The sequence below is a fragment of the Panthera pardus genome, unplaced genomic scaffold (genome assembly GCF_024362965.1).
Source record: "Panthera pardus isolate Hobbes unplaced genomic scaffold, ASM2436296v1 HiC_scaffold_13, whole genome shotgun sequence".
Taxonomy (NCBI): domain Eukaryota; kingdom Metazoa; phylum Chordata; class Mammalia; order Carnivora; family Felidae; genus Panthera; species Panthera pardus.
The window spans coordinates 24,683,650-24,711,104 of NW_026526688.1; the positions used below are offsets into that span (position 1 = coordinate 24,683,650).

The 27,455-nt window shown below is 37.1% G+C and overlaps 1 protein-coding gene across 5 annotated transcripts in view; it reads left to right on the top strand.

Moving 5' to 3' along the window:
- SGCZ (sarcoglycan zeta) overlaps window positions 1-27,455 on the top strand; it is a 1,075,859-nt gene that overhangs the window by 992,629 nt on the left and 55,775 nt on the right. For all 5 annotated transcript variants that reach the window (XM_053900919.1, XM_019466762.2, XM_053900917.1 and 2 more), the window contains one exon: window positions 20,648-20,770. In XM_053900919.1, the coding sequence (XP_053756894.1) occupies window positions 20,648-20,770 (123 nt within the window). The remainder of the gene's footprint in view (window positions 1-20,647; window positions 20,771-27,455) is intronic.

Here is a 27,455-nt window from a genome sequence, read left to right on the forward strand (position 1 = left end):
ATTTGGAAATGGGGCTTAAAATCTCTGTAATTTTGAGTTGGTTTTAGTTCTTTTTTTTTTAATTTATTTTTTTAATGTTTATTTTTGAGAGAGAGACAGAGACAGAGAGAGAGGGAGAGAAAGTGGGGGAGGAGAAGAGAGAGAAGGAGACATAGGATCTGAAGCAGGCTCCAGTCTCTAAGCTGTCAGCACAGAGCCTGACATGGGGCTCAAACTCAGGAACCGCGAGATCATGACCTGAGCTGAAGTCGGGTGCTTAACCAGCTGAGCCACCCAGGTGCCCAGTTCTATAAAATTTTCTTTGTGTATATCCTCCATAGCTCTTCATTTTAAATGTATAAACATTTAGAATTTCTTTTGTACCCTAGAAGACCTCATGACCTCTTTACCCATATGAAATGGCTTTTTTTAATCTCTAGTAATAGGCTTGGCATTAAAATTGGTTTTATTTAATATTGAACGAGTCACTCTGTTTTCATTGGACTAGAGTTAGGATAATACATCTTCTTCCATTTTTTTACTTCTAACTTGTGTCTTTTTATTTAAAGTTGATTCCTTGTAGGTGGAATATAGTTGGGTCTTGTTTTTTGTCTAATTTACCCGTCTTTACCTTTGACCACAGTGTTTACATTATTTCCATTAAATAGATATGATTAGGTTTAGGTCTGCCATCTTGCTATTTGCTTTCTACTTGTCCCCTTTGTTTTCTTTTTATTCCTTTTCTGTTTTCTTTTGGATTAGTTGAGATTTTGTATGATGCCATTTGGTCTCCTTATTGGCTTTTATTTTTCTGATTGCTTTAGTGCTTATGAGAGAGGGAGAGCGAGGGAGACACAGAATCCGAAGCAGGCTCTGGGCTCTGAGCTGTCAGCACACAGCCTGATGCCAGGCCCAAACCCACAAATTGCGAGATCATGAGCTGAGTCAAAGTCAGATGCCCAACCCAACTGAGCCACCCAGGCGCCCCCATATAGTTTTCTTAATATTTTTGTGTTTAGGATTTGTTGTCGTAAATTTCTTGTTCGTTATTCCTTCAAATATTTTGTCTATTCTCAGTCCCCTTCTCTTCTCCTTTAAGAAAAGTATATCAATCCCCATGAAGTTGCTTAAAACATCACTGATGTTCTCCTCATTTAAAAAATTCCATTCCAGGGCCACCTGAGTGGCTCAGTAGGTTAAGGGTCTACTTCAGCTCAGCTCATGATCTCAAGGCTTGTGGGTGTGAGCCCCGCATCAGGCTCTGTTCTGACAGCTCAGAGACTGGAGCCTGCTTCAGATTTTATCTCCATCTGTCTGTGCCCCTCCCCGACTCATGTTCTCTCTCTCTCTCTCTCTCTCTCAAAAATAAATTTTTTTTAAATCCATCCTCTCTTTAGATTTTATTATGTATCACATTCATGAATGTGTATATATTTTGCAATGTCTAACCTACTGCTAAGCCCATTTTGTGTCTTTTTCATTTCATTGTGGATGGATTTCATCGCTAGAGGTTTGAGTCGAGTCTTTTTTATCCACATCTCTAACTTTTGAGCGTACAGCATATAGTTATAATAATAATTTTATCATCCATTTTTGCTAATTTAAACATTTTTGTTAGGGTGCCTGGGTGGCTCAGTCAGTTAAGAGTCTGACTCTTGGATTCAGCTGGGGTCATGATCTCACAATTTGTGAGTTCGAGGCCCACATCGGGCTCTACACTGACAGCACAAAGCCTGCCTGAGATTTTCTCTCTGTCTCCCTCTCTATGCCCCTCCCCTGCTTGTGCTCTCTCTCTCTCTCTCTCTCTCTCTCTCTCTCACTCTCTTTCAAAATAAATAAGTGAACAAGAAAAATTAAACGTTTTTGTCAATTATGAGTTACTTTTGATTACTTACTGTCTTCATTATGGACCATGTTTTTCTGCTCCTTTTTATGGCTTGTAATCTTATAATATTTGAAGTGAGGCATAGTATGGTTTACTTTCTTTGGTGCTGTGTACTTTTTGATGTCTATAAATATTCTCAAATTTTGTGCTGAATGCAATTAACTAAAAATGGATTCACCCTTCAGGGTCCTGCATTTGAGGTTTCTTTGGCAGATCCGTGGACTTGCTAGGTCTGTAGCTAATCATTCTATACTATGAATCGTGATTCAAGAGTTTCCTGAGTCCTCTCCCAGACCCCCATTAATGATGATATTTGTGTTTGTTTTTTCAAACCTGGCAAGTACTATTCCCAGCCCTGTGTAAATGCTGGACACTATTTCCTCTATTTCTTTCCCTGACCTAGGGCAGCTTTCTCACACACTTGGAATAATATATAATCTGCTGATTATTTGAGGAAGATCTGACGATCTCTAGAGTTCTCATCTGTCTGCATCTCTGTTCTCTCTGGTACTCTGTCCTGGAAACTCTACCTGTTGGTCTCCCTGGAGTCTTGCTCTTTCTCCCCAACTCAGGAAGTCTCTGGGTTCCACTTGGATTCTTCCTCTCTTTACCATCGCCCGTAAGTTCCCTTAAATGAGTAACTTGCAGGGACTTGCAGGGTGGCTCAGTCGGTTGAGCATCTGACTTCGGCTCAGGTCATGGTCTTGCGGTTCAGGGGTTGGAGCCCCGCATCTGGCTTTCTGCTGTCTGTGCAGAGCCTGCTTTGGATCCTCTGCCCCCCTCCTCTGCCCCTCCCCTGCTTGTGTTCTCTCTCTCTCTCTCTCTCTCTCTCTTAAAAATAAATAAACATGAAAAAAAAAAGTAACCTGCAGTATGTATGATCCCATCTCGTTTGTCTTTTTCTGTTAGGTGTACTATATTCTCTGACATCAGAGTGTCTTGAAACCATAGTTTTATATACTTTGTCCTTCTGTTGTTATTTCAGTTAAGAGGGGAAATCTCATTTCAGATATTCCATCTTTTCAGAAGCAGAAATATTTTTTTTCTCATTTTGTTTCTTTTTCTACCATTACAGGCTATGTCAACATCCTTCCTAAACCTTAGAGCTTAAAACATAGCTGAGCGCTCAAGTAAAGTGTGACCAAAATGTGTGGCGCACTTACCCCCTGTTATTTATGTGACCCTGTTTTTCACTCAAACTATGATTACACTACACTTCTGTTCGCAATTTCACTGTATTGACTAAGTTTTATTTCTCTTCATCAACAAGGTTAATCTTACTCTGGCCGCATTTTTAATTCACATCAACAATCAGCTATCAAAGAATACCTGTAATAACACAATAATCCCAACAGATACAGTTTAATCAACCTAGAATTCAACAGGATCATTTTCTCACTCATCAGCATTGTGTTTGTAGTTATACAGTCTAAGATAATATTTAGTACTTAAACCCTTACCACTGAACCCATCTGACATAGTTGTCTAATAAACAAAACACCTTCTCCCATAAATGTTCACAATTCTTCCCCCCCCACATTCTGTTCTTGGGTAGATTTTCGTGCCAACCTGTCAAGATCCTTTAGAATTCCTATTCTGCTATTCTGCTCTCCTTCCACTTTTAGTGTCATATGAAAATGTAATTAACATGGCGTCACTGTATTCCTCAAAATGATTAATAAAACATGGTGTTCAGATAGGAGTTTTCTTACTAAACCACAAGCAGTTAAAACTTATCAGAATAATTGTAAGCAAATATAAAATAAACACATGTTGAATCAAACAAAAGCTAGGCAAGTTCGGGTGCCTGAATTATTATATCCTCCCATTTATCTAGACTCTCATAAACTGAAAAGTAATTTAAAAGTGGAGTACAATCGTTACCTGAAAAGCAATGGACAAACATTGTAAAAAATGTGTATTTGTTTAAGAAAAAGAGATATAAGGGGCACCTGGCTGCCTCAGTAGGTTAAGGGTTCGACTTCAGCTCAGGTCATGATCTCACAGCTCATGAGTTCGAGCCCTGTGCCAGGCTCTGAGCAGGGTCTGTGCTGACAGCTCAGAGCCTGAAGCCTTCTTAGGATTCTGTGTCTCCCCTCTCTCTCTGTCCCTCCCCCTGCTCACACTCTGTCTCTCTCTCTCTCTCTCTCTCTGTCTCTCTCTCTCGCTCGCTTTCAAAAATAAACATTAAAAAAAAAGAAAGATATAATTATCTGTGCTTATATTTGCTAAAAGTAAAGAAGTTCACAAGGAACAGCAAAAATTGTTGCATTTAAAGGAAATGTCAGACAAGGATTTATAGGGCGGGGGTAGAAGTGAGTCTCATCCAGTGTAACTTATGCTTTTAACTTTTGTGTTATGTAAATGCATTACCTTGACAAAAGAAAATGTGATTTATGAACAATAATGTAGCAGAAAAGATTTTCACAGCCTATTGGATATTGTCTTCTATTGAGATATCTTTGGACAAAAAGTATCCCTTCTGCCAACGTAACCACAAATAACATATGCAAAAAGTATATATGTAACCATAGCAATTTTAAAATGATATTATCACTCCTTTCAGTATTTGGAGACATTCACACCCATCATATATAATTTTTACTATGTGAACTATAGTGTCTTATGGAATGCACTGATTCTTTTCTATTCGACTAAATCCTTATAGGTTTCTCTCCCTGATAATTTAATTTTGAAATGAAAATTGTATTCTAAATCCACATCTATACTCCATGAAGGCTGTATCCTGTTCTTTTCTACAGTAGCTCATATCTTAATAGCTAAATATATGTTGGAAAGACATTAAAATAACATAGAGAAACTAGTGTACTGACATCAATTTCGTGCTTATCTACTTAGTAAAAATGAGTCTTGGAAGAAAAGAAATACAGAATCAGGTGAAATAACTGATAGTATGAAACATAGGCTGACACAGATTTGGGGAAAGAAAGCTCAAACATCACATACAATTTATTCGTAAATATTTTACTGGTAATTTTTATTAAAGAATGCTTGGAGGTCACAAAACACTTGAATATCTCAATGTGATATTACTTTTCATATATATATACGTATATATATATATATATATATATATACGTATATATATACGTATATATATATACACACACGTATATATATATATATAATAGAAAGAAATAGTAGGGGTTGAGTTATATGAAAAGTGTTTAACAATATGCAAATTATATATTGTAAAGAAAGAAATTCTGACTGAATAATAATATTTAGAGGTAATTATCAAGCAGACGACTAAACAATAGATAAAAGTCTTTTTCCACATTACCATTTATTTTCCTTTAACTGAACTATATACGTTGACAACACAATAATTTCCTAAATAAAAACATAATAAAATTATTTATTTTCCGTCTTTACACTGAAGCATGACTCAGCTAGAATTTTTGGAAGGAATATTTATACTAAATCAGTATGTTTCTAGCAAGCATTCGCTTATGTATGTGATTTACTCGTCAACTTCACTGATTATGTGGCATTCTTCTGTAAGTCATAGAAATTTTGTGTTAATAAAACAATGTGTTTATACAAAGTGTGACTCAAACCTAAGGGTCTTCTGCTTCTGATAGCCTTCCTTTAGTTAATTTATAGGCGAAGGGATCTGTGCTATTTTAGGTAAAATAGCAAGACTGTAATTACGGTAAGGAATCCTATAGGGTATGGAAGCCAGCTATTCCTAGCAAAAGAACCATAAGAAAAATGGGTATAAATGTTGACTGTAGGGTTTTTGGAAGTCTGAGAAATGATTAAGATTAATTTCTGAGTTAAAAACACTTGTGTGATGTTGTAGATAGCATTAACAGCTCTCTCCCTATGACAGTTCTTCCCCTTCTAATAATACCACCTCAGGTGTTGGGCATGTGGATTAGCCAAATGAGGACCGCAGGCTTCTACTGCAGCCAGGTGTACCTGAGTTCTAGCCAGTCGGAGGTAGGTGGAGGTGACATGTACAGTTTCAGATGTAAGTGTCTTTCAAGGAAACGTGTACCCCGGAACCTTCTATAACACCGTGTGCCAACTAACTGGAATGCAAATAGAAACTTAAAAAAAAGAAAGAAATGGGCCTGCCCTCCATTTTGCCTTCCCTGTCTCTGGAATGAGACGCATAAAAGTGACCTGAGCACCGGTGTTCGTCTCCAAAATGGAAGCTATCGTTTGAAAGTTGCAGAAGCCCTCATGTTTTCATTTTAAGCAGCGAGCACATACCAGACGTGTGCTGGAAAGAGAAGCAGCCTAACAAGTAATCTGATAGACACGAATATCCAGAAGGAAATTTTTGGAAATATACTTCCAGCCCTTAGATGCCTTCATTTAATACCTGCGGTTAGCAAGTGATGATAAGAGAGTTTGCCATCTGATTTTTTTCAAGTATTATTATAACATTCCACTTCATTTCATCATCAAATTATTTTTATCCTCTGGGCACCAAACAGCTGGCTTCAGGGAAAGATAGATAATGATATGTTTTTGAAGGAAAATTAGACTAGTATTTAAAATGTTCTGCATGTTTATCTGTGATACTTTTTTTCTTTTACATTTAGCTGGAAAATTGATGACAAACATTGCTTTTAATCAGAAAATACCTTAGAAGTAAAAAATATTAATCACTAGTGAAGGACAGTATGTGGAAAATAATTAGAAATTTCAATTAGATGAGAGCAATGTAGGAAGTTACTTTTGACGACTCTGTAAACGCACACACTGATTTAAATACCTATTCTGAAAGGAGGGATGGGCCATGAAGAGGTAACATGGCCATGCTTAAATCCAAAAACCGAAGAGATAATCAGGAAATAAGAAACTTAGAAATCCATTTTGGAAATTACTTTTAATAAATTCAAATACTGTCTACTGAAACACAGTTAACTGTCTATAATAATATCAGAAGTTTCCTCAAACATTCAATTAAATACATGACTTCATAAGATCCTCACCCCAAATATTACCAGTATATGAAAACATTAGCTTGGGGGGAGGCATTTTAGCTCTTGACATTTCGTCTTGAATGTTTTTTAAAATTTCAGGGTATCAGAAAGTCCTCAGGAGACTAGAGAAAATAAGGGTGTTGTTAGAAAGATTAATGTAGAGAAGATAGATCTTAGACAAATATTTATTTTATTTATCTGAAAATCCTGTTACTATTTTGAAACAATTAAGCAGTCACTTTATAAACTGGAAGATAGCAGTGGGTTAGACAGGTCCTTTTCTGAGAGAAATATTTAATTGAAATGTCATGTATTAATTTAAGGGCTCAATCTTAATTCAGTAACTCTGCTTTTTCTATTCCCATGTGGAAAGAAATCTTTTATTTCTTTACCTTTTTTGGGGGGTTTCTGTATCAGGAAGGCACTTAGAAGAAAAAATGGTACAGTGAGAAGGGGATTTAAGAATGCCCCTTAGCCCTGTCTACACTTTTGTAAATAGTTTCTTCATTAAGTTCTCTTTAAATACTCCTTTTCACTGCACATTTTTTCATAGACATGAAAAGTAATTATATTAATTAATGAATAAAATTTTACAGTTCATATAAATGTACTCCCCCCCACACATTTTATATTCAAGCACTGGAAACGTTAGGTAACAAAATCAGAACATTACTTCTAAAAATAGAATAATTTAAAAGGTATATTAAGAGCATTCTTCTTTATATAGTCTCCTAAAATTAGTAGAAAATTTGTAATTCAATAAGTTGTCTTTTTTGTTGAAGAAGCATATCTGTTAATTTTTGTGAGTTTTTTTTTTTTCCTTTGGCGTGCACAGTTATCAAACTACACTTAAGATAGTTCCCAAATATAGGGGCGCCTGGGTGGCTCAGTCGGTTACGCATCCGGCTTCGGCTCAGGTCATGATCTCACACTCTGTGAGTTCGAGCCCCGCGTCGGGCTCTGTGCTGACAGCGCAGAGCCTGGAGCCTGCTTCGGATTCTGTGTCTCCCTCTCTCTCTGCCCCTGCCCTGCTCATGCTCTGACTCTCTCTGTTTCAAAATTAATTAAAAAACATTAAAAAAAAAAAGATAACTCCCAAATATAAACATATACTAGCTGAATAAGCATTGTCCAGATATTTGTAAGGAACTTGAAATACACTCATATCAATATGTATGTCACAAGTGTATATTAAGTATTTTGTATTATCAGCTAAGGCAAGTCCATAGAATGTTTACATAGAAGGTGAGGAAAGACAGAAACTGAAATAGACCTTGAAAGAAGCCAGAAAGCTAAAGGTGCAATATTATTATAAAAGATAATTTGAATATATATATACATATATATATATTTAAGCAGATAATTTGAATATATGTATACATATATATATATTTAAGCAGATAATTTGAATATATATATATATTTAAGCAGAATATGAGGCATTTATTTAGATGATAAAGGAACTAGATGTTAATTTTTGACATGTTTATTGAGGCGAAAATTAAATGAGGTTATTAAATCAATAATCAAATTTTCTTTGCAAGAAATATTTCTTGAACACCTGTAATAGGTGAGAAAATGCATAATATAATTACTGAAGCTTCAGGGATGAACCATATAGATATAAATCCTTAAACTAATGTAGCTTATATTTCAGTGAGGTATTCAGAAAATAAATAAGCAACCAAAAGTGATAAGAAGAAAAGTAAAATAGATTCAAGTGGAAGAAAATGATGGTAGAACAGGATTGCTTTATAACAACGTAGTGGGGTAAGGCTTCCAATGTGAAGGGTGTGGTGAGTTTCTGTAGACGAAACAGAGAAGGGAGAGAGGGAATGGTGGCCATTTTAAGGAATGGTAGAGGATGAGCTATTTGAAGGAATAACTCTTTAGAAAACCAAATACAGTCATGAGCAAAACACACCAAGATCTGGCTCAAGATCATGGCAGACAGAAGAGACAAAAAGTATAAAAACCTGTGTGTTTTATAAAAGCAGTGTGTTTAAGAAATGGCAAAAGAACCATTGCAATGAAAGCAGACGCTGGAAGTCCTGAGAGTTGAAAACATGGGGTGCATTCTGAATATCATGTGGAACTCCTGAAGAGAGTTGAGTAGATGAGTCACGTGGTCTGATTTTCATTTTGAAAATGCGACTCTGGCTTAAATGTGGAGGATGTACATTGGGAGGCAGGGCAACAAGAGCAAAAGTAGAGGCATGAGTAAGAACACTTCTCCATTGTTGCAGAGAAGTCAGCCCTTTAACCTTAAGTGGTTTCCTTGAAACTGAGAAGCCATTTTTCTCTTGATGTTTTCAAGGTTTCCAGTGTGTTTGGCTTTCCTCATCTGTACTATGATGTGTCTGTATGTGGATCTTTTTGTATTTTTCCTCTTTGGAGTTCATTAAGCTTCCTGGATACATAGGTTATTATTTTTCAATACGTTTTTAGGAAGTTTTCAGGCATTATTTCTTAAGGCATATTTTCTGATCTTTTCTCTTATTCATCTACTTCTAGAATCCCTATTACACACATGTTCATGTGTTTAGTGACGTCCCACATTTCTCTCTGAGGTTCTGTTCGTTGTTCTTCGTTCTTTTCCTCCTCTGTTCCTAGATTTTATAACTCTTATTTGCCTTTAAAATTACTAATTTTTTCTTCTGCCAGTTCAAATCTACTCTGGAGTGATTTTTTCATTCAATTGTTTTACTTCTTAGCTTCAGAATTTTCATTTGCTTCTTTTATAATTTCTGCATCCTTATTGATATTCTCAATCAGATGAAACATTTTATTAGACAATCATTTAATTCTTTAAATACAGTTTCCCTTAGGGACGCTTGGCTGGCTCAGTCACCAGAGCAGGCGACCCTTGATCTCAGAGTAGCAAATTTTAGCCCCACATTGGGTGCAGAGATTACAAAGAAAATTTAAAAATGAATGCAGTTTCCTCTAGTTATTTGAATGTGTGTATACTGGCTACTTTAAGTAGCTATTTGAAGTCTTTGTTAAATCTGACATTTTGTAATTTTTCACAAGCAATTTCTATTGCCTGATATTTCCTATCTATTGGTCAGACTTCCCTATTTTTGGCATGTCATAATTTTTTGTGTTTCTTCATTTGCTATATATCCTTAGAATTATTTACTGACAGTTCAATTGTTTATAAAATATGTTTCAACAGTTTTTCTGAAGATTAAATCTGCCAAGTTCCTATCATTGTCATTTCAGAAGTGGAACCTGAGATTAACCTTGAAGTTGAGGGCTAACCTGTTGGAGTGAATTGTGGCCCTATTTACTGAGAAAGGGATTACTGAGGAAAAGATAAATTAGCAAGTATGTGAAAATCAACAGTTCTTATCAAGATAAACATTGTCTTTCAGACATTTATAAACAGTATATAAATGTGGATTTAAAGATAAATATTAATGCACATTTTATAAATTTTGGATTTACATACATTTTATTTAAAGTATATGATCCAGGATGAGAACCTTAGGTGAATGGATGTAAATAGTGAAGGATTTTTCTCAATTCTTTTATTTTTATTTGCCCTTGAGACATTTCATAAAGAATATACGTAAGAGTCATTAGTCTGACCTCTGTGGCATGTAAATATTTTGTAAATATTTACAGAATAGAAATAAAAAGGGAGAAGGCAGAGATGTGGGCTGAAAAAGTATGACCAATGAATTACAAGAAAACCCAGGAGAGTGTGGTTTTTCAAATCTTAATCTTCCTGTATCTCTGATAGTGATCTTTTTCTTGAAAATAGTCCTTTACAATTTTTTTTAAATGAATTTGTTGGTGATTAGTTCGCTCAGTTTTTGTTAGTCTGAAAATATCTTCTGGCCTTTGATCTTGGATGATAATTTTGCTAGCCTTAAAATTCTAGGTTGGCATTTTTATTTTTGTTATTTTTTTCTTATTTTCCCCATTACACTGAAGATATGTTTTACGTGTTGAATTATATCCACTCCCCCAAAAACAAAATTTCATATAAGAAGTCCTAACCCTAGTTCAAGAATGTGATCTTATTTGAAGATAGGGTCTTATTTGGAGATAAAGGTAATCAAGTTAGAATGAAGTCATTAGGGTGGATCATCCAATATGACTGATATTCTTATAAAAAGGAGAAATTTGGACACAGAATATACCTATAGAGGGGGAATGAAATGCATGGAGAAGACAGCCATCTACAAGCCAAGGAGAGAGACTAGAACAGACCTTTCCCTCATTAGCCTCAGAAAGAAGCAACTCTACAACACCTTAATCTCTGACTTCTAGCCACTGGAACTCTAAAGCAATAGCTTCTGTTTTTCAAGCCACCCAATGTGTGGTGCTTTGGCAGCCCTGACAAACTAATAAACATTTTCTTGGTCTCTGTCAGTTTTGTATTTAGAGGTGAACATCAGGTTAAATATTATAAATTCCCACTTCTTTGGAAACAGACTTGATGATATCGCTTTCATTGGCCAGTAGTACAATAAATGATGTATTACTTCAAAATGAAAGTTAAAAGACAGCGCTCAGTTCGCCATATCCTTTTCTCTTGTTGCCACAGCTTTGAAGGCGCGTGTTAAGATGGAGCCTTTACCATTTGGGTCCCTGAGTGATTTCTGTGACCATAGCATCCTGCTGAATCATGCTGGAAGTGAGCATGAACAAGGAACAGACCTTCGCTGGCCTAAGGCATTCTAATTTGAGGGATTGTTTCATTGGATTATAAACTAGATCATTCTCTCTGATACAAGACCCGATTTGGTCATTTTTCTAGAAACCCGAGACTGAGGCTTCCTTGGAAATCAGAAATAATGTGTTCCGATGCAAGCAATTCTAAGAATTACATGTAATCATAAAAATATGCATCAGCTATAACAAATCAATAATAATGCACAGTTGACTAACTGCCTAAAATGATATTATAATAAAAACTGTATTTTATACTAAGGTTTCTTAAACTGCTTATCTGGAAGTTTATTGTTTCGTGCTCAATTAACTGATTTATAACACTAAAAATGTGTTCCCACTAAATGAAATCCAGAGACAATCTACCTAATGTTAAGGGGAATATGGAACATTTTGAATGTAAAAACTAAGTATCAATAAGCACGCCTCAAATATTCATACTAAGAAGTGTTAGTAGGTAATATAAATAAATATGCAAGTACAACCCTGTAGCGAAGGTGGTTACTTTTTCATATCATTTTCAAGAATACAATTCTCTGTCTGGAATGGGTTCTGTGTAAGACCTCTTACATTAGAAAAGTTAATAAAAGTACTGTTACGGTGACCTTCATTATGATATTTAGGTAATAAGTTGTCAAAGTCGGATTTTTTAAAATTGTTTATTTATTTTTGAGAGAGAGAGAGAGAGAGAGAGAGAGAGAGAGAATCCCAAGCAGCCTCTGTGCTGTCAGTGCAGAGCCCGATGGCTGGGTTTGATCTCACTAACCATGAGATCATTACCTGAGCTGAAAGCAAGAGTCAGATGCTTAACTGACTGAGCCACCCAGGTGTCCCAAAAGTTGGATGACTTTGGAAATCGAGAAAAAGTAATCTTGAAATCTGGTATGAAATTTGTACTTAATTGGTACCGTGAGACCGTATTATTAGTGAATACATCTGCAAAATTATACTATCGCAACCAAACAAGTTATATTGCATGTAATTTAGAGGGAATTTGCATAAAAATATTATCAGAAAACTGTACCAACTCATTTTTCATTCTTGTGTTGAAGTCTAAACATGGATACACATATTAATTATTTGAAATAAAATGCATGTTAGAAAGGAAAAGAAATAAAATTATTAAGCATGCACGTGAAACTACCCTGATAATTGTGTCAAAATGTAGCAGAAGACCAGGTCAAGCTGACAGGAAAGAAGTTCTTGTTCTTATGAAACATGTGTTAAAAATTAAAAATAATACACCACAATGGGAATAACTTTAGTTGGGTATTACCAAGAAATGAGTTTTCAAGTCTCAAGTTCTACCACAACTTCCATAAATTATACTGCATCATTTTAGACATTATTAATGTCTGCTGAAAAGTTAGGCAATGAGAGATTACCAGAAGATATTAGGATTTGTTTTCTCCTTTCTTGTAATATCGACTTAGCAAAAATGTAGTTGTAAGCAGTCTCTTCTCATTACTGTTTCTGCTCTTATATAATAATTCTATCATATTTATTTCACTGCATGTGACATGCATTTTTGTTTCAGTTTTTTCCTTTATATATTAAAAGAAAATGAGTGGTCATGATATATAAAAAAAAAAATTAGGGAATATTTCACTCACCAACTTTGTGCTGTTCATAGTTTTGAAATGCTGTAATTTTATATCTGCATACTATACTGAAAAAAACCAGAATATTTTATGCATATGTTGTTCCGTTGGTCCTCTTAAACAAAATCGCAAGTCAAAGATGTATGCTTTCACTTGTCTTAGACAACATAGTCAACAAAAATGAGATAAAGAGGCATATTTTACCTGATCCTCTCAGAATTCATAGAGGCCAGGTCCAGGAGAAAATACCATAGTAATTTATGAAATGGCTGGTTAGGTAGTCATACAAGTACAATGATAATGATTAATTAATGAACAATATTATTATGATACTGTTATGAATCACCAAAAAGAGGGAAGAATATAAGCATAAAAGATTTTATTTACACCATTAAGTGTTGAAGTTGTCTAAGTAGAAATTTAGTTTGCTCAATGCAAAGGCTATGAAACAATTTGCCCCAGGATATTATGGTGTCCATTTCCACAGCATCATTTTAGGAAGTCCTAGAGCATATTTTTTCCCCTTTTAATTAAGTGCTAATGATTTGTATATTGTGCATGTGTGGTGGGGCAGTGTTTCATAAAGGTGGAAGGTTTCTAACTTCTAATTTTTTTTTATTTTTTTTTTAACGTTTATTTATTTTTGACACAGAGAGAGACAGAGCATGAACAGGGGAGGGGCAGAGAGAGAGGGAGTCACAGAATCTGAAACAGGCTCCAGGCTCTGAGCTGTCAGCACAGAGCCTGATGCGGGGCTCGAACTCACGGACCTTGAGATCATGACCTGAGCCGAAGTCGGAGGCTTAACCGACCAAGCCACCCAGGCGCCCCTCTAACTTCTAATTGATAAAGATAAGCATGACAGAGAGGGAGAGAGAGAGGGAGAAGGATACATGGAAACCTAAAGAAGTAAACAGAGAAAGAGTTAAGAACAATGAACGGTGAAAATTCAGAATTTAAGAACTCCTCAACCTGGGTGGGGCGGATGAGTTATTTATTGATTCATATAATAGGCAAGCCCAGGGCTAGACTAGTTTGTCTCACCGGATCCAGCCTTTAAGCAATAGTTTCAGGCATGTCTCTCTGTGCTTCTCATTCTCCTTCTTACCTTCTTCCTGCCAACCCCCCCGCTCCTCCCCCCCCCCCCCGCCCCGCCCCGCCCGGCCCCCGCCATTTTCACTGATTGGCTGAATTCTCAGGCAGATTTTTTCCACATAGGGGTATAGCTAGCCTCAAAAGATTAGTTTATATCATGCTCTGGGTCTGTGATCTGGAAAGAAGATTGTGCCTCTTTTTCAAATCATAAAACAAAATCAGGAGAGTGTTTGGGTCATGTGCTTGTGTATGAATTAATTGTTTTGGTTGAAGAGAACTGAACAACTTCTAGACGGAGAGTCAGCACCCCCCTCCTGCCCCCATAGATTGATCGTGGGGACCATATTGTCAGTAAAGGACATTGAGGAGCAGTGGCATAAAAAAGATAGTCCCTCCAACAGTAATCCAGGAATTATTCATTGAAACCTTTGTGGCATACATTTTAGGAACTCAGATTGGCAAAAACTACAAAGTCTGATAACACTGAGTGTTGGCAGTGATGTGGAGCTACAGGAACTCTCCTATTCTGTTGGTGGGAATGTAAATTGATACATCAGTCTGAAAAGTAACTTTTTATTATCTAGAAAATTTGGAGTACATTCTCTATGATCCAGCCATTTCACACCAACGCAAAAGCTCTGTAATTGCTTGAGTATAGGAGATTTGTAGGAAAATTTTTATAGCGTCCTTGTTACTGATTCAGATATTCTAGAAACCTGTAAGATCACCAGTGGAAAGTAGATCCCTAACTGGGATATCCATATAATAGACTGTAGTGGTGAAGGTGAATAAACCAGAACCACATGTATCAAAAGAGATGAATCTCACAAGCCTAATGTGTGAAAAAGCCTAGTCACTGAAAAATAGAAGTAATATAAAGCTGTGTGTTTGTGTATGCATTTATGTATGTGTGTGTGTGTGTGTGTGTGTGTGTGTGTGTGTGTGTGTATCGCAAAACTGAGAGAAATGTTTTAAGGATACATACGTTAAGTAGTAAAGTTACAAAATGGAAGTGGTGAGAACTCATTTCCGAATAATGCTGACATGCAGAGTTCCCCTAGGGTGAAGGTACATGTGATTAAGAAAAGATGAGCCAAAGCATAAGAGACTGTTAAAAACTGAAAACAAACTGAGGGTTGATGGGGGGTGGGAGGGAGGGGAGGGCGGGTGATGGGTATTGAGGAGGGCACCTTTTGGGATGAGCACTGGGTGTTGTATGGAAACCAATTTGACAATAAATTTCATATTTGAAAATAAATAAATAAATAAATAAATAAATAAATAAATAAATAAAGGAAGATGGAGAATAATAGCATGAGGCCATGGCTATGGTATAGATGGGTGAAGGAGTGATAAACAAGGCATAAAGATACAGAATGTGGAAAGGAGTGGAATTCACTTCAGTTTAAAAACAAACATTTTTTAAAAGTTTTTATTCAAATCCCAGATAGTTAACGTACAATGTAATATTAATTTCAGGTGTACGGTATAGCGATTCGACAATTCCATACATCACGTGGTGCTCACCATGACAGTGCACTCCTCAATCACCCATTTCACCCATCCCCACCCCCAACGTCCCCTCTGGTAACCAAGAGCCTGTTTCTTGGTTTGCGGCCCCCAACCATCCCTCTCTCTCTTCCCCTTTGCTCCTTTGTTTTGTAAAAAACAAACTTTTATTGAGGAATTACTGTATACAAGGCACTGGTCTAGATACAGGATGGTAGGAAGCCCCAGGTAGGGATACAAGGGTGAATGCAACCTCAGGGTTCATATAATGACCTTATTTGCTAGAGAAACAATGGTTATCCCAATTCGGAAACAGAAATCAGTTCCTATGGTTGGGGGCTAGGTTGTAGGGGCGCGAGGAGAGGGGTGGTGTGCTAATCTCAGACAGGATCCAATGTAGATTGCAATTGGCAAAGGCCCTGGAGCCCTTGTTCCAAGATCAGCCTCCCACCCTGGCCCCTATGATCTTTCCCTCATTCTGTTTCTTCTCCTTCTCCCCCCAAGTACACTCATAGTACACTTTCTGCAGGCGAGTTTCTAATGACATACATTGTATAGAGTAAAATATAGTGCTCATTTATATTTATACTTCATGAAAGCAGCTTCTTTTGTTTTGTGTCAGCCTTTTTTTTTTTTTTTTTTTTTTGGCCCATGATAATTCCAAAACAGGAATTTGAGAACTCTGGATTTCGTTGACTGTATTGACTCTTGCTTTTGTTTTTCTTGTGGGAATTTCTAATCTTTTAATTATACTCTTCTTCAAGACCTTGAAAATATTGGCAACACATAAAATCAGAGTTATATAGGAAGAAAGATCCATCATGATATGCTTGAGGAAAACACACCAGAGATAATTAGGTATATCCATTTTTATCTTTGCCTTGTTTTCTTTAAATTAGGACTAACTAGTACCAAGAGGCCCTATGGAAATATATTGTTTGAGCTCCCGTAGAGGTTTTTATTGAAGAAAATTTTCTAATTCGTGTGTTTGACTGATTTAATGTAGAAAACTCAAAAACAGTAGATAAATTACCGGAGCCTCTCTATTTGTCAGCAAATATGCCTTTGGCTGCTGACTATGTCTTAAGAAATGTGAATGTTCCAGAAAGGCAGTGGAGCCATCTCTGAGGAGAGCAAGAAATTAGCTTTGCTGTTACTTTTCTTTATTTGCTTTTAAAGAATATATACAGAATGCTAAGTGAACTAGAGAAAATATTTGGAAATATATTTAATACTTCAGTCCTTTTGTGGAATCTATTATTTTGCTTACATGGTTTCTCCCTTTTTCCTGCTAATTCTCTTTACTTATTTTTTTAATTTTTTTTTTTTTTTTTTAGCATTTATTTATTTTTGAGACAGAGAGAGACAGAGCATGAACGGGGGAGGGGCAGAGAGAGAGGGAGACACAGAATCAGAAGCAGGCTCCAGGCTCTGAGCCATCAGCCCAGAGCCCGATGCGGGGCTCGAACTCATGGACCGCGAGATCGTGACCTGAGCTGAAGTTGGACGCTCAACCGACTGAGCCACCCAGGCGCCCCTTCTCTTTACTTATTTTATCCCTGACTGTTCTTTGTTTGATTTTGCAGTTGCTAACAGAAACTTCCTCAGCTGTTCTTAAGGAAACATTTAGTCTTGAGACTTTAGTTAGCAAGTTAGTGTTTAAGGTGACTAGTAAAATATAGAACTGTGGATATCCCATGCCACATGACCTATTTGCTGAGGAATCAGAGCTCCTTATCCAGAGTCATTCAGGCATATTGCTTTCCTGCAACTCGGGAAGCATTGATGGTTGGGAAGAAAATGGAACTGAGCATTTACCTAGCTCCTCTGAATAACTGGATCCGAGTTGACCTAGCCTTACAAATATGTGAAGCCAGGAATGTAGAAAACAGAGTAAGACAACGCAAAACATATTATGATATAATAAATTCAGCTTCATCTCGCCTAATACATTAACTTGAAACACAAATATTCACAGTGATCCACTATGTGTCTAATTGCATGCATTACTGTCTGCTATTTGTAGAAAAGGAAAGCAATGTACAACAGCACAATATATTCAAAATTGTTTTCTGATTTAAAATATTTACTGTCAAGTATTGCTAATTGCTTGCAAATATGCCTTCTGAAATGTTAGTAATATGTTGAATAAAGTGTAGTCTGCAGTATTAATTTATATGTCTATTTTTAGTTGAATGATTTTGCATGCATTTATTTATGGCCTAGATGCATTTTTTAATTCCAGGTGTGCATATATTTTCTTACTAGCTTATTGCTTTTGCTTATTTAAATTTATTGAATTAAGATTTCAACTCACTTTGCCATATCCAGATTCTCCACGTGTATTTCTACTAGTTTATGTGACACACAATATAGCATGCTTATGTTAATAAAGTATCTTACATATAATGACATCAAATGTTATGCCAAGAAAAGTCTTATCAACTTGTGTCTATATGGGGCATGTGTATGTATGTGTGTGTAAAATATATATTATATACATATAGTGATATAAATCACTTCAATGTCATTAAAATCACTGATATATTTTGTGGATCAATTCACCCAATAACTAAGCATATTTGAAGAAAGCAATGTAATATACATGTTAAGGTTTTATGTGTATAATATCTAGAATATCTTTCAGGCAGTTCGGATTTAGTGTATGTCTGAGTGCCTTGAAGACAGATTGAGACACAGAGGCCTCAAAACTTAGAAGTCACATTTATCAACACATCCAGCCCCAAGCACGCTTTTTGGAACATCACCCAGTTGGGTTACTATGGTTTAAAGATTAAAAGCACAATACAGGAAGGTTAGACCATGATTAGGAGAAGACACACTCCACTGAATACAGGCTGCTAAATAATGTTTGCCAGATCAAAGGCAAAGACTGTTACCAAGGACAATAGGTCTCCCGTGGTTCCAATATTGCCATTAAATTTCATTTAAAAAAGTGCTTTGCTTAAAAAATATATATATAACAGACATTGAAATACAATTCATGCTGTTTGGGTCTTGACATACTGCAAGGTTAACGTCAGTTTTATCTTACTTAGCATCGTCATAAACAGTTGAAGCTTTTTAAAATTTCTATGTGGACCTGAAAACATGTAGGTAGTTTCTTATATTAAAAGAAAAGTATACATCTTGTTTTCAGAGAAATTATCCCACAAGTCATCAGGGTTTGTAATTAATGTTTTCCTCTTATTAAGTGCCCCTCAGAAGCCATGGTGGTAGGAAGGTATAAGATACTAAAGCCCATGGGCTAGGCCTGGCAACAAGGCCGAGGTGGGGCTGAGGGCCAAGGAAAGGGAAAGAAAGTTTACGTCTGGTATTCATTCACCTATCCAACTTCCTACCCTAAGCACCTCTAGAAATCAGACCCAAGTTTAAATTTGGAGGATATTTTGGAATACAAAGATGATCTCATGTTTTGAATTTCAGGGGGTTGCAGATCAAACAAATTATGGTAGAACATTGTCTTAGTCTGTTTGGGCTGCTATAACAAAATCCCATAGAGTGGGTGGTTTAAACAACAGACAGTTGCTTCTCACAGTATTCCAGGCTAGGAATTCCAACAGCAAGCCACTAGGATAGCCAGCATCTAGTGAGAGGCTGCTTCCTGGTCTGTAGATACCAGCTTCTCACCGCGTCCACACTCAGCAGACTGCAGAAAGAGAAAGGGCAAACTTTGTATGGTCACTAATCTTATTCCTGAGGGCTCCACCGTCATGACCTAATTACCTCTCATAGATGGCCTTTGAGGTATAAGTTGGCCTAATACCATCTCATTGTGGGCTTGGATGTCAACAGAAGAATTTTGGGCAGACACAAACAAGCAGTCCATAGTACATGGAAAGCACATGAAAAGAGGTATGAGCAAACGTGATGTACCTAGGTCCGTGATTGGGCTGGGTTGTATCTGACAAGAGTTTCTGATGTAGATAGCAGAGGAGAGATACTCCGGATCTTACAGGAGGGGAAGGTATATCATATGCCAAATGTGTTATGCCAAAAGAAATAAATAGATATTATGGAAATACCAATTCCTCACCCTCTGACCAGTTTGATCCTCTTGTTGAAGCCCTTCAAACTTACAAATTGATCATGTATTCCAAATATGGAAGCTGTCTTCGTGGTTTGTAGATGGATTAATATGCAAAATTGCCCAGCATCAGAAACAGATTTCCAATACTATGATGTAACTATATTTAATACTATATTTTAATAAATCAAGAAAACTTTTGATGAGAAAATACATTGGGGAGCACTAAAAACATATATATGTGTGTGTGTGTATATATGCATATATGTATTTATATTTGCAAGATTAACTATAAAATGCATTCACATTCAGTGACAGTAAAGGGTGAACAAAGTTCAATATTAAAATATGTGAAATGTAGAGTAGCTAACGGTTCACAACTGAGTAATGCTTTACAAGTACCTTGCCATGTAGCAAGCACAGGCACTATTGTCTGCTTGCAGAGAGAACAGGGGAGTAATTCAGTCCATAAGTATTTATTGAGCAACCGGCATGTGCCAAGTATAATGCCGCGTGTTCAGGCTACAACCAAGAACAAAGTAGACGTCATCTCTCCTTGTGCGTATGTAAAGGTTTTTGGTTTGTTTGGGTTTGTTGTTGTTGTTGTTTTGTTTTTTAGTTAGCTAAGGCTACAAACCTTGTTAGGACTATGCAAGCATTTAGAGGTCAGATGTATGCCCAGCCATCCTAGCCCAACAAACCCGACCAAATTAGAGAGCCTACTGGAAGGGAAAACAATTTCAAAATATTAATTCAGGTATAAAATGTACTGCAGAGACAAGAAAAAAACCTAATATATCTATTTCTCCTCTTTTTTCTAAAAAAAATACATGTTAATGGTTTCCTACATGCCAGTTTCATTTTTAAACCTTTCCTCTGACCATAGGAGCTGACGCTGTGGAAGCTCAGTGTAAGAGATTTGAAGTGAGAGCGAGTGAAGATGGCAGGGTGCTGTTCTCTGCAGATGAAGATGAGATTACCATTGGGGCTGAAAAGCTGAAAGTTACAGGTACTGTAGCTTGAGGTCTTGGAACATTGTTTACTTCTTGAAAGAACATGCAACTGAACAAGAGCTACGTCATAAGATGTACGATTCCCATGCCTCACATTGAGTTCACGTCATAACATGATCTCCCACCGTTTGATTTTCCAGTAGTCTTCAACTAGAAGGCACTGGTTGTGGTGCCAGAAGACAAGTAAACATTGGCCTCAGTGACATAGAAGTACGGCTGCACGTCCTAGGCGTCCTAGGTGCGCTTCGTGGATGGAATAGGAGAGGCAGAGCAAAGTGGGTCAGGATAGTGGAAGACAGTCTAGAATTCAGACACTGAGAAAAGCTAACTAAAGGTGATAGACATATAAGATTCAGAGGTATTATTTAAAAGTGAAAGACATGCAAAGAAGACCTAAAATGCAAATATCAATGGAAGACTGAAGTAGGGGAAAGGTTATGAGTAAACTAAATTCTTTTCTTTAGATCTTGTAATTACTCTCAAAAGCATCAAGTTATTCAGTTATTTCAGAAAATGAATCAGTGTTATAGTGGAGGTCTGTATCATGTATTCCAGAAGATCCTAAATAATAAAATAATATAATTTTGAGGTCATGACTGCAGAATCCAGGCAGAAATTTCTGTAAGGGTTTGAAGCATAACACTTAAGATGAGGGAATGAGAGTGGGGCGCCTGGGTGGCTCAGTCGGTTGGGTATCCGACTTCAGCTCAGGTCACGATCTCGCGGTCCGTGAGTTCGAGCCCCGCGTCGGGCTCTGGGCTGATGGCTCAGAGCCTGGAGCCTGCTTCCGATTCTGTGTCTCCCTCTCTCTCTGCCCCTCCCCCATTCATGCTCTGTGTCTCTCTGTCTCAAAAATAAATAAACGTTAAAAAAAAATTTTTTTTAAAAGATGAGGGAATGAGAGCACCTGTAACAAGTAACCCCAATTTCTAACCTGATGTCGATATAGAAGAGGCTCCCCCTTATTAACAAAGAAATGCTAAGTTGAGGAGTATTTTCATTTGATTGGAATCCACCCCCCACCCCGCCTCCCCAGGAAGCAGTCACAGTTCTGTTTCCTCCCAGAAGAGCCCACACACCCACAGACACAAACATACACACATTCACACACCCTCTCAAATCCCTGCTAGGTCCTTTCTCCCTTACCAGAATATTGAATATTCACTTTACAGTGGCTTTATTCGTTGCTGCGATACTTCTAAAATAAAGGAAAACAGAGATATCGAAGGCAAATATAACTTAGAATTTCATATACTTAGAGGGGAAAACTGTGCATAGTGCAGCATACAATTTAAAGGCACAGGGATTGATTAGAAACTCATATATCCTTTAAAGCAGTGCTTGAATCATTTGACAAATAACACTACAAAGAGACACTGACTCCAGGGTGCTTCATATAAATTAGGTAGCTGTGCTGACAAGACTTCAAAGTTCCATGTGACAAGAGATCTGTGTGAGGTTGATTCCAGAATTTTAAATTTGTGGCACAAAATTTTCTACTTAAGCAATATCCGTTGGAATTACAATCGATTCTTTCTGGCTTCATACTTTATGAGCAGTGGCATTTCATACATGGACTTCTCTTTCAGGATGACAGAAATGGATGAATTTATTTAGACAACGTGTCTATACACCTGAGGCAAAATCACTTATGAGTGAAATTATTCACAGATCTAGTGTAACTCAGGATATTTACAGTTACTCTACTTAGAAAGTAGCAGGAATTTACGTCAGACATTCAAAGACTCGTAGGGTGCAGGGGGATAGGAGTAAAATCGCCAGTGGTTACCTGAAGAAGGAACCTGCCTCATTACCCCATCACCCTGATAAACAACCATGTGCTTAAAATTTGGAATTGTTTATTCTTGATACCAAATGACTTGCCCCGGAATAGCTTGCTTAAATCTTAATAGGAAGATGCTTCTATGACCTTAATATGCCCTCTCTACATCACTAAATATATTGGAGTGTTACACTTTAGACCACATGTGCATACTTGAAAACTTCATTTTCATTTAGCGTTCCCTAACATTGCTCAAACATCTTACTTACTGCAATTATCTTTTGAGACCAGGTACACACATAAAAAATATAAACCTTTACACTTAGAAGACTCTTAAATTTAGGGCTTTCAGGTAGAATCAATCACCTGCAATTTGCACGTTCATTGGTATTCCAAGTAGTATATTAACTTAGAAAACAAAGTGCAAGTGTATGTCCTTTGACTTTTGAAAGTGAAAACTTTAGCTGCATGGAATACCTTCACGTTAAATTAAATGCTGTTAGTTGGATTTAGACCTCTCCGTTTGGTTTATGAGAGAAAAGTGGACAATAGCTAAATGTGTAAGGACAAAGGATATCTCATTTTTTTCAGGCAGTAGAAATGAAAACTGGCAATCTGAAAGAATAGTGGATCCCATCCCAGAATCCACCCTGTGCCCTGATGTTTGCTTGAAAAGCCAAGAATATATCATCCCTTCGTCCCTGTTCTAACTGAATGGTTGGACAGATAGACAAGCTCGAATGCTTGTTTGATGACAGAAGAAAGGGTTTTCTGAAGAGCAGTCTTTTAGATTCAACACCATGTTTCGGGGTGGTAATCAATATTTTCTGGTTTGTTTTTATTAGTTAGTCTTCTACATCCTTGCTCTTGTCTGTTAAATTGGCACGCTGTGAGGAGGTCAACCTTGGGATCATGCTTTCTATTAGGGAGGACCATTGTTCCCCAAGTTGTCCAAATGCCAAGAGTGTGGTAACACACAGCCAGCAGGATGGAGCTGCGTGGTTCGAATAGTACCAGAAGAAATGTGATTAGACCGGGTGCTGAGAAACGTAATGTTCAATTTTCTCAGGTGTGGCATTTCAAGCCTGTGGACTTGGGTAAATCACTCAACTCCATTTTCAAATCGCCTTTTTTTTAAAAAAAAATTTTTTTAACGTTTTATTTATTTTTGAGACAGAGAATGAACGGGGGAGGGGCAGAGAGAGAGGGAGACACAGAATCGGAAGCAGGCTCCAGGCTCTGAGCCATCAGCCCAGAGACCGATGCGGGGCTCGAACTCACGGACCGCGAGATCGTGACCTGAGCTGAAGTCAGACGCCCAACTGACTGAGCCACCCAGGCGCCCCTCAAATCGCCTTTTAAAGACACCGAGGATACAGATTTTAGAGACGCTAAAGATGAGCACCATTCTCTTTCCGCCCCCCCCCTCCTAAATCTGCAGGTGACAAAGGATTACGGGTTTCAAGGTATATAAATAATGAACCATGCCATCCTCCAACAATAAGCCCTGAGCACCTTACCGACAGTCCTTTGCATGACTTATTTTATTTTTCCAAGCTGTCATTTAAATGTCTCCTACTTTAATTAAAGCAAAACTTATTGAAAATATAATTGTGTAATAGAAATCTTAAGAAAGTTATAAAAGAGGACAACTCCTTTACAAATAAGGTCAGAGGGTGGGGGGCTTGAATCAACATCTTTGTGTATTGGTTGTACATCTTCCCACTGATATTTAAATTTCTTCCCATAGCTATGCGTCTTAAATCCACAAAATATCCCAAAGATATAATTTATCCTGCCACTGTGTAAATGACTAGTCTGGTTTCCTATATATTGTGATGACATTCTAAAAATACATTACTTATAGAATATGGTCTACTAGAATTGCCTGCAGTTTCATTGTTTCTTTGCTGGCTGTCAATCAGGAGCTGGTATTTGCTTCTGAAGGTGACCCATATTCCTCCTCACGCTTTCCAAGCATCTTGCCTCTAAGAACACTGGGTGAGTCCCTCTCATGATTCAAATCCCTCTAACTCTCCCTCCCCTTGAATCTCTCTTATTTCTTCTGCCTACAGCTGGAAAAAGATTATCTGCTTTTCATAGCTCGTATGATGGCATTGCCTTATTACATTATCCAGATACCTAGATAATCCAGGATAATCTCCCTATTTTAAGGTCATTGATTAGTAACCCTAATTACATCTGTAGAATCCCTTTGTCATGTAATGTATTCACAGTCTGCAGGGTTTAGGATGTGAATATCCTGGGTAGGGGGAGTCCATATTCTGCCTGCCATACTATGCAAATTATTGAAACTCTCCAAGCCTTTTTTTTTCTTTTTACGCTAAATTTTTATTTCACTGTTATGCAGCTGCATAAGTATAAATATTTGTTCAATATACACTAATTATGACATCCATAGGGAATTTCTTAGGGAAAATAAGACTGCAGATACTTTCTTGCATTATTGCACACGTTCTAACAAACTTTTCAGCTGTTGTAAATTTATGGCTGGGAGTACTACCAAGGAGCACCTTTTACAATCCCAGGAGACTGACCAAATAGAACACAGGAGAATTTCTACTAGCTCACTGGATAGGTTTACAACAACAAATGCATGACATGAATGTAACCTGAAGTACTCTCTACTCATCCAAAATGCAAAAACATATTTGGCAAAAATGGTAATAATACTATACAAAACATACATGAACATATTGTTTGGAAACAAGCACAGAGTTGTGCTTTGAAAGAAACTAGACAGTTAAAAAGCAAAGGTTGTAAATCATGACTTGTTTAGATGTCTGAATGCAGAAAGATTGGGTTATGACAACCTCCACACACAGATATGAATTATAAATGTTAAAATCACTTTTGAATCTCTAGGCCTTTTTTTTTTCATCTTCAAAGGAGCATTATGAGAAACACCCAACCCATAGGATTTGGGTGAAGGTAAAAGACACATATGAAAATCTCTTAAGACCAATCCTGATACAAATTTGGTATTTAATAAATATCACCATGTAAAAATTTTTAAATATCATTACTGTTTTCCTCATTTGCTTACTTTTTAAAAATAAATACTTACAAAAACTAAAAGACATCAGATAATGGGTGAAGGAAAAGGAGTGGTGAAAATACATGAAGTGAAAACTTGTATATTCAATATTAGAAATGGGAAATTGTATACTTTACTGGATTTGTATACATATTTGAAGACTTCTAGACAAAATGCAAAAAGAAGGATAGAAGATAGATAAGTTATATTAGTTATATTCTCAAAATGTTCATTTCTCTCATTTTCCAGTGCAGACATAGGCAGGCTCTGTGAGGCATCCAGTGAAAAGATTCCTTAGAAATTACCCATCCAGGGGCATGTGGGTAGCCCAGTCGGTTAAGCTTCCGGCTTCAGCTCAGGTCATGATCTCACAGTTTGTGAGTTTGAGCCCCACGTCAGGCTCTGTGCTGACAACTCAGAGCCTGGAGCCTGCTTAGGATTCTGTGTCTCCCTCTCTCTCTGCCCCTTTCCAACTCAAGCTCTGTCTCTGTCTCTCAAAAATAAATAACCATTGGGGAAAAAAAAGAAATTACACATCTGCAGGCTTCTAGTCCACATTGTTGTCCTTCACCATAAATTCGAGGCTATCATCATCTCTGCATTCCAGCATGGGAGAAGTGAGAAAAAGAGGAAGCAGAAGGCAAATGCTTTTCTAAGAATATCACAATATTACATCAGCCAAAATTTAGTCATATGCTTATGGGTAAATGCAAGGGTAGCAGAGAAAGGTTAGTTCTAATGAGGCTTTGTTCCTTGTTAAAACTTTGGGTGGATACCTCAATTAATAAAGAAAGAATGGATTGAGTGAGAACATGAACCATTTCTCCCACAGGAAGTGATTTAATAATATAGAATTCTGATATGTGACTTCAAAGAGAAAGAAAGAAAAAATGCTAATATATTACCCATTTGACAATATCAGCCTTCAACATGATCCTTAAATTTGCACTCTTCTTCAATCCACCACAATCTCCCTTATCCTATTTTACCTATTGCAGAAGATTCCCATGCATTTAATTCTGACATATCTATTTTCTAAAAGCCCTTACTATCGTGCCATTCAGTACATCAAGGCCGTATCTTCACTCCCTGTTGTAATCTTTATTAAACTGAAACCTCACTTCTAGTATGAAGATTCTTAAAACATTTAGTATGGCATTTTTCTTACTTCTTTCCAACAAACACATTCTAGTTGGATCAATCAACTCACTTAATTTTCCATCTCTCTGCAACTCAGAATACTTGAAGTCAAGGACTGAGTACCAAAGAGTTAGAGTGGAAATTTTTACATTTAGGCAGCTCAGAATCTCTAGAGCTGTGTGAAAAGAGTCAAGTCAGATCAATAGAGGAATTCTGACATTGAAGTGCTAAGGAATTCCCAAACATCAAGTCCAGAAGATTAATGGTGAGGTGAATCTGGAGATTGCAATATTGCAGAGCTTGATGAAGATAGAATCTGTGTGGAAATCAAATTAAAAACAAAGCAATTGTGTTGTACTGTATTAAGAGTAGAAACCATCTTTACGGGTCAAAGACCTAAAGTTATAGATGTAGAAAGAGAACTGAAGAGCCAGCCTTTGACCAGGACAAAGACAGGTCAGCACAGCAGGAGCCAGCATGTGGAGGGCAAAAAAACCAGGTCAGTGGCATTTGAAGTAATGCAAGAATAGTGTCAGTGTAGCTTGGGAAGGAAGTATGGCAGGGGCAAGGGCACAGGTGAGGGGGCATCAGAGAGGTATAGAGCTCCATCAGGTTTCTAAGATTGGATACATGTGGGGGCTTAAGCCAATAGTTAAATATATTGATATCCTCCTATCTAGAGCAGATAGGTTTCTCACTT